General features: G+C 36.2%; 1 protein-coding gene across 8 annotated transcripts in view; it reads left to right on the plus strand.

The window, feature by feature from the left end:
* The window catches only part of LOC104855238 (RWD domain-containing protein 1-like), a 13083-nt gene extending 6700 nt beyond the window's left edge, over positions 1 to 6383 (plus strand). For 5 of the 8 annotated variants that reach the window (XR_004517152.1, XR_004517151.1, XR_004517154.1 and 2 more), the window contains one exon: positions 4820 to 6383. Coding sequence is in view for 1 of the 8 variants with exons in the window: in XM_033763404.1 (XP_033619295.1) it covers positions 4820 to 5001 (182 nt within the window). In the remaining 7 variants the exon portion in view is untranslated. The remainder of the gene's footprint in view (positions 1 to 4819) is intronic. The other 3 variants (XR_004517153.1, XR_004517156.1, XR_004517157.1) reach the window with 1 other exon arrangement.
* The last annotated feature ends 2556 nt before the right edge of the window (positions 6384 to 8939 follow it).

Here is an 8939-nt window from a genome sequence, read left to right on the forward strand (position 1 = left end):
GTTTGTTTTTTTTTTTTTGTTTTTTGAGACAGGGTCTCACTTTGTAGTTGAGACTGACCTACCTGGAACTCACTATGTAGCGCAGGCTGGTCTCAAACTCACAGCGATCCTCCTGCCTCAGCCACCTGAGTGCTGGGATTACAGGCGTGTGCCACCATGCCCAGCTTAAAATATTTTGATGTCATTAAAATAAAAAATAAATATTATTCTGACTGTTCTTCTTTAGTCTAGTTTGGAACTTTATAAAGAAGATGGTGGCATCATTTGGCCTCTTCCTGATGTCATAATGTGTGTCAGGATGATATGGTGGTACTCACTGATAAAAATCCAGAATAACATTTCCATTAAGATTACACTGAAATGAAAAATAAAATTAAAAAAATGTCTGGCTATCCTTCCCATTTTGGCTTTATTAGGAGCTAATAATAGCTTTGTAATAATAGTTCCATATATAGTTCATCATTCCTGATTTGAGGATACCTTTTAAATTTCTTTGAAATGGGTGCCATATCATACTGTTTCCCCTATTAACCAACTAGTAGAAAAACTAGCAAAGGGAGTGAATGTATGATTTCTAGAGGCAGCATTATAAATTATCATAAAAAATTAGTCTCACCAGCAATTAAAAAAGCAAATTTAAATAGAAATATTATTCTTTCATCTAACAAATTGTCATCTTGGTAAGGAGAGAGCAGTGTGGTATTGGGAGTGAGTATAAATTGATAGACAAATTGAGGATAGCCATTGCATCATTAAGCAAGAGATTTAAAAATATTCATGTCCTTGACAGATACTTACTTATGGCATATTTAGTTTTAAGGAAAATATTGTGACACAAATAAAATATATACAAGAATGTGATTGTAATATTGTTTCTGTCTTAACCAATGAATGGTAACATACTTATAGAAATATGCTTGTATTTAATGTTTAAGAAATTGAATGAATGTTCATGTTATGTTTGAAATTATGTACCCATATATTTTGTGTTTTCAGTTTTATTTTAAATTGATAAATAATTATGTGATACAAAGTGATATTTTGCTATGTATATACAATATATTATGGGATGGTTAGATCATACACAAATAATATCATGACTATACTTAATGATGTAGTATAGTTTATATTCATAAAAACATACTGTAAAGTATATTTTAGGTACAGTTCTAAGACTTTTAAAGTGAATATACCAAAACAGTAACAGTGAGCTTTTTCTGGTGATGAGATTATATGTGATTATACTTTCCCTTATTGTGTTCCTTAATTTTCTGTAATTAATGTCTAGTACTTGTGGTAAAACCAATAAATGTTACTTTTTAAAAACTTACTTTGGGCTGGGGATTTAGCTTTAGTGGTGCCACTGCCTGCCTGACAAGTGCAAGGTCCTTAGTGTTCAATCTCCGGTACCAAAACAAACAAATAAAAAACTTACCCTTTTGAAACAGTTAAACATATATACAGAGTCCACCAAAAAAATGTATATGAAGAAAAGAAAAACTTGCATAAATATTTTAATACTAAAATGATTGAGACATCATGCGATTAACATGTTACCTTTGGCCTCTGTAATTATAAGAGGTGCTCAAAGTGGTGGCCATGAGCTTCTAGACATTTATTACTATGGCAGACTGCTGAAGTGTGTATACATTTTTTTGTTTTGTTTTGTTTTTTGTTTTTTTGGTACTGGGGATCGAACTCAGGTCCTTATGCTTTCAAGCCAGGCAGCAGAACAACTGAGCTAAATCCCCGGCCTAAGTGTGTATACATTTTTTTGAGGAATATATATTCTATCTCAGCATATAGTTAAGCTGATCTTGAACTCACTATGTAGCTCAGGCTGGCGTCGAACTCATGATGATCCTCCTGCCTCAGCCTCTGTAGTGTTGGCATTATAGGGATGTGCCACCATACCAGATGGTTACATATATTTTTATGAACCTTCAGGGTGAAATTCAGCTTGTAGTTATTTAAGCTTTGTGGTCAAGAATATTCACAGATGGGCTGGCGATTTAGTTCAGAGGTTCCACTGCCTGCCTTGCAAGTGCATTGACCCAAGGTTGATCCCCAGTACCAAAAAAGAATATTCTCAGAATCTCATAATAATGTACATGAAACAGATAAATTATAAAACCAGGGAAGACTCATATTCCAATAATAAAATATTTTACTGATTAAATCTACTTCTAAATTTTTTTGAAGTGATAGCATTTAACAGTAATCTAGCAATTTTTAATATGATACATTGGCCTGTGAGTATAGCTCAGTGGTCGAGTGCTTGCCTAGCAAGCTTCTTTCCCTAGCTAGCACTGCAAAAAAACAAAAATTATTAATTGTATTTACCATATTATAGCATAGATCTCCAGAATTTATTCATCCCATCTGATGTGTGTGTGTGTGTGTGTGTGTGTGTGTGTGTGTGTGTATTTCCTTTCTTTGGCTGATTTGTATTTAGTTGTATTTTTTCCCCTGCTTCCTAGAGATACAAAGTTAGGTTGCTCATTATTTTTACCTTTCTAATGCTAGCATTTACTGCTGTGAACTTCTCTCTTAAGACTGCTTGTCTTCCCTTCATGTCTCACTTCTCTTTTCCTCTTATTCTGACTTCTCTGGGATTGAATCTCCCAATAATACCTTGGCGTTTAATACTTACATAGTCGTCAGTGTTCAAGGGAACCGTGCTGAGATACCTGTGGACTACAGTTCTCAGAATCTCTTGCCAACTGTCTTCTGGGCAGGTTTGGCAAAAGTAGAATGATTTAATGGGAGACTGAAAAGAAGGAAAAAGAATTGAAGGTACCCTCATCTTCTGCACTTTACAGGACATCTCAAGTAGAAGCGGAATTTTTCCTTGACATGGGACATGGATTCCCAGCATTACTCATCTTTGAGTTGCCTTTCTTACATTGTACCCATCTACTGAACTGTATAAAGTGATCTCTTTTCTCCCTGACTAGATGCTCATAAAACATATAAGAATAAAAATTTAATTTTAGTTAACTGCTAAAAAAAAAAAAAAGGCCGCTTGTCTTTGTGATTGCTAGACAAAATACCCAGCACTCACAAATTAAGGGAGGGAAAGTTTATTTGGTTCACAGTTCATAGAGATTTCAGTCCATAGTTGGCCGGCTCCATGGCAGAGGAGAAACCGTTCATGGTGGCCAGAGGGTAGCAAAGCAGCGAGGGAGCAAGAGACCTGACCAGCTTCTTTCTGCCCCTTATATTGTATCCAGAGTACTGGGATTAGGGTGGTGCCAAAGCAGTCAGAGGGCTGGTTCAGTAATCACCCACCCTTAATACTAGCATTGCACCATCAATCAATCACACCCTAGATCCAGCCCCATCCAAGACTGCTTGAGGCTTTGGGGGACATCTAGACACAACCATGACACTGCTTTTGCTACAGCCCATAAGTTTGTGTATGTTAAACTTTCATTCACATTTGGCTTCAGATACTTTTGATTTACCTTTTAATTTCTTTACTGATGATTTGGGTGCTTTCAATGCTAGAGCTAAGGTTAGAAGGAAGAAGGCAAAAATGTTGGCCAGCGGATACGTAGGTTTAGGCATGCAGGATGAATAAGTTGTGATCTTAAGTACTTTCTTCATACATACAAAAAATTAAAACTGCAAGGTGGTAGTTACATTAATTACCCTGACTGTGGCAGTCATTTCATAATATATGTGGTTAATAAAACCTCACATTGTATACCATATATGTAATTTTTTTTTTTTTTTTTTTTTTGGTACCAGGGATTGAACTCGGGTCCTTGCGCTTGCAAGGCAGGCCACCAAACCGCTGAGCTAAATCCCTGGCCCCTATATATGTAATTTTTATTTGTCAAGTATACCTCAGCAAAACCTGGACAAAAAAGAAAAGCTAAAAGTTCATATGTTAGTGATAAAATCAGAAATATTATAATAAAGATAGGTAGAAAAATGCCAGGAGAGGTATTCCTTGTTCACCCTTAACCCTCAATCTTTTGCATTTGTTGACTCATAGCATTCTTCATTGACATTGTGTATGAAATGTGTAACATAATATCAAACCCACAACTTTTGAGGCAACTCTTAACCCCTCACATGAAGAGCAATATGGATGTTACTTCATCAAAATCAACAGGTTTTAGTAAATAAATTGTGTGTTACAATAAAGATGACTAGGTAAAAAATCATTGCGAATAATGAAGTTTTCACAGGAAATGTTTAGCATTCCTGCTTAGTTTCTAGCTGTGTGGTGGAATAGAGCACTCACAGAGCCTGGCTGCAGAGAGTTTTCTGTCACTAATGTGCTCATAAAAAATGTGCTGTTTACAAGTGTTGGATCTGTAAATTGGCAGGTGACATCTCAAACTGCACAGTTCAAAACTGTTATCTCCCCACCAGTTAGCAATGTCCTGCTAGCAAATGTAAATATAGTTTCCAGGAATACAGCCAGATTGTCTACATCTCTAAGTGGATTTTCATGGAAGCTGTAGTACTTTTTTCAGTGTCTTATAATCATTTCTTTTTGTTGCTCTTAGGAAGGTTTTTGTTTTTTTTTAAATAGCTTTTGTAAAAGGCCAACAGGTGATAAGTGTGTTTCTTGTCTTAAGAAGTGATGTTTCGGTATTCCCTTGATTTGTTTCATTTACTACTCTGTGGTGTGTGTTGTTTATATCAGTGGTTATTTACCTGGTCCCTTAGTAACCTTCACTTTTCTTTGTAGGAAAATCTGTTAGGCTAGTTTTCATTGACAGATTGTCAATTAATTACTGAGTCAACAAAAATACTGGTCTCTATATTTTTAATGTGCTCACATCAGACTCTTTTGTCTTAGCTGTCCAGACTACTCTCAAGTTTACATACAGTGAAAAATATCCAGATGAAGCTCCTCTTTATGAAATATTTTCCCAGGAAAACCTAGAAGATAATGATGTCATAGACATTTTAAAATTACTAGCATTACAGGTAAGGGAATTGCAATTTAGTTTTGTAATGACCTTCTTGTCTTGGTCTTAAATTTCTACATTTAAGGATTAGAAAATGCTGTAAATGTGTGTAAATAGTACATTGGCAAGCAGAATTCATGATGCATAATCACAGAGCATCTTTTTGTTTTCCATAGCCATTTCAGTGTTGAATAATGGAGATTGTCCCAGTGTTCCTGTTTGAAACTCGGTCTGTTCACTCAGTGATTTAAAAAAAAAAAAAAGCCCAACAGTTACTTTAAGTTGTAGGCACAGTTCTGAGTTAGTTCGAGTATCTAGTCCCGTGGTGTAGCTAAAAATTCTAACATTAAACAAATTAAAACTGCCCCCTCTTTCCCTTTTTACTGGCTATTGCCTGCACGTAACTATGACTATTTTTTTTTTCTCCATCTCTTTCCTTAAATTTATAAATACCAATTATGGGTTATGACCTCTCTAAGAGGTGAGGGTTATGCAGAGGAAAAAATGGATACTGGGAAGTTCTTTTCTGCACTAGGTTTGTTATAAGGTGGGCTACCCACAGTATGTGCGGGATGTGTAGTTCACTTGTCCTTGGGTAGAGTTTACTTTGGAACTTAAGAGTAGAGAGTAGGGTAGTGTCTTAGATTTTCATTGTTGTGACAAAGTACCTGACACCCACAAATTAAAAAAAGAGAGGTTTATTTTAGCTCATAGTTCGTAGAAGTTTCAGTCCATAGCTGTCTGGTTCTAGGGCAGGGCAGCAGGGCATGGTGTAGCAGGCAAGAAATAGCGAGATATCCTCCTTCCTTTCCTTTTTATTCCAGCAATGGTGGGTCTTCCCTCTTCAGTAAATCCATCATCCACACCCAAGAATGACGTTAAACCAATCAGTGGACTAATTCTGTGCCACATACCCATGATTGAGTTATTTCCAAAAGCTCTATCAGTGCATGAGGCTTTATGGGAACATCTAGATATAAGCCATAACAGAAGAAAAATGAAGTCCTTATTCCACTATTGTAAAATCAGCAGTCCTAGTAGTTTGTTTTTAAGACTAGTCAGAAAACATGTATCTACCTTAGATGTGACTTGGATGTTCTTAGGATTGATGGGCCTCTGAATGTTGATTTTATAACAGAAGTACTTGGAGCTTTAGAAAAAGGCTTGGAAGTCTTTCAGGCATGAGTTTCTGCTGATCCAGGGCCCTGTTCACTCTATTATCCAGCATGAAATTATAATTTGCTTAACATGTTTCACTTGAAAACATTGCAGGTAACCTGAGGTAGTTACACTATAGTCAGTCAGTCACACACTTACATTCAGTCTGAGTGAATTTTTCCATGTATATTTGTATTTCATTTATACTCACTCAATCTGTTTTCATAAAGACAATTTTCTGCCGGGGATTTAGCTCAGTGGTTCCAGTGCCTGCCTCGCAAGCACAAGGACCCCAGTTCAATCGCCGGTGCAAAAAAAAAAAAAACAAAAACCCACAATTTTCTTCTTGAGTATCCTGTAGATTGAACCCAGGGTCTTCTCACTGAACTATATAGCCAACCTTTTCTTAGTTTTTATTTATTTACAAATTAATTATTTATTAATATTTATTTTTAATTTTGAGACAGTGTCACTAAATATCCCAGTCTGGGTTCAAATTTGTTACCCTCCTTCCTCAGCATCCCATAGTCCTGAGATTATAGGTGTGCACCACCTCGCATGGCTTCAAAAAGACATTTTAAGTCTCTTTAACAGTTGCCTGGGATCAAGATGTTTTGAGGAGGTGTTTATACTTTTTCTCCAAAAGCAGCATTATCTTTCAGTTATCAAAATAATTTATAAGAAAGAAAATACAGGAAGTCATGAAGAAAATAAAGATTACTCTTAATCCTACCAAGCGTGTATAAATATAAATTATTTGGTATGATGATGCCAGATTTATTTTCTATATTTAGATACATAGACCCTTCCCAACGCAAGTTAGATCTTTACCTAATGTTTTATACCACCCTCTTTTATATAACAGTGTGCATAAACATATGTGAATCATTGTTTTTGATAACTACATGCATGGTTCTGTATCTTTTAAAGAACGTCTTGGAATTATTTCTCACTTGTGCTTCATTTAATATATAATTTTTTTGACATTTTTGTTTATGTGTCATGAGCAGGTCCTCCTTTATATCTCTAGTGCTTGGCACATGAGGGATATGCAAATATTGAATAAAGGAAAAGAATGAATCACTGATAAGTGTACTAATCTGGCATCTTCTAGAAGTGGGAATGCTAAATGAAAAGTACATACCTACTTGCAATTTCAAACATCCTCCCAAATCGGCCTTCAAAATGATTATGCCAGTTTATGATCTCACCACAGTCACAGAAGTATCTGTTTATATGATAGCAGTTAATTTTGGCACATTGGCTAACATTAGATATTTTCACTTAGAAATAAAATAATAATAAGATGAGGGCTGGGGATTTAGCTCAGTGGTTGTGCTGCCTGCATTGCAAGAGCAAGGTCCTGAGTTCAACCCCTGGCACCTAAAAATAAAAATAAATAATAATAATAGTAAGATGAAAATTGTAGTTATAATTTTCATTTTTTCAAATACTAGTGATGCCAAATTAGTATGACTTCTGAATTGCCCAATTTCCATGTGAGTTATTTTTGCTTTACCATTGGAATGATTAGCTTCTGTAACAGATGTCCTAGTGGAATTTGTTTATGAGATGTGTCAAACACTAGGCTTCGTGACACCATCTTTGCTCTCGTAGATTTTATACTGCACTGGGGAATGTGGACTGGCAAACTAGAAACCAGTATCCCAGATTTAAAAAAAAAAATGCTGTGATAGTAAAGTACAGGTTTATATGGATAGACGCTAACAGGAAGCACTGCAGAAGCTTCCAAAGTGGAAGCTGAGACCTCAGGAAAGTTTGCCAGGCAATCAGAAAATAGAAGAAAGTAGAGGAATAAACTTAAATGAGAGAGAGATTGATTTTATTTCTTCCTAGAATGCCTAGTGATGCAAAATTAATTGAATTAAAATCTGAAGTTGGGTGGTGGTAAATGATGGAATTAAAGTGATTACTTTCTTCTTCAGAAGATTTTCCTAAACTGTTTAAAAAAGATGGACTTGATCCTCGTTAGAAGGGAAGCATTTGCTGGGTGTAGTAGCACATGCCTGTAAGTTTAGTACTTTAGGCAGGAAGATCCTCATGAGTTTGAGGCCAACCTGAACTACATAGCAAGACCCTGTCTCAAATAAACAAAAATTAGAGGCTTGACTGAGGAAGGCTGTGCACATCATGGCAGCCGGGAGAGGGAAAGGTACCCCTCAGAGTCACGACCTTCATGACTGTCTTCCTCTGCCCCGCAGGTCCCACCCCTAACAGCAAGTCAGAGTACACGAGGCTCTGGGGACCTCTAGATAAAATTACAGCATTGACATCAAGTCACTGTACAGTGGGTCATTGTTACACAGTACCAGTCTGGCACTCCAGAGAATTTTGTTTAGTCGGGAACTGGGGGTGATTAATCGTGTACAGATATCATAAATAAGCCCTACTGAACAGAAAGAATTACAGTAGTGGTCTGAAAACCAGTCCTTACAGAAGGCCCGTTCAGCATGTTTATTGTGGAAGTCAGCCTCCCAGAGAAGTGAGTGCTCGGTAATCCCACTCCTGGGACTGAGATTGTGGCTAGTGTCTGTTTAAAGAATGTTCATGTCTATTTTATTCTGTCTTCACTGACAACATCTAATAGTTTTTGAGTTACATCCCTTTTATGTGGTGATGCTTTTACATCTGGCTTTAAACATTTCATATCTAAACAAAAAATATAGTAAAGGTAAGTAACTAAAATACCCGCATTCTTTATCATTGTAATTTAGATGAGAAAATCCTTCTGGCCTCCAAATTCAATTAACTGTCAAAACTTCATAAAGAACTAATGTACTGAAGATGAGCGAGAGAAATGTTACTCGTTACTACAGGAAATGGCTCTCT

This window comes from Fukomys damarensis, unplaced genomic scaffold, assembly GCF_012274545.1.
Source record: "Fukomys damarensis isolate Sample0158 unplaced genomic scaffold, DMR_v1.0_HiC HiC_scaffold_14, whole genome shotgun sequence".
Classification (NCBI taxonomy): domain Eukaryota; kingdom Metazoa; phylum Chordata; class Mammalia; order Rodentia; family Bathyergidae; genus Fukomys; species Fukomys damarensis.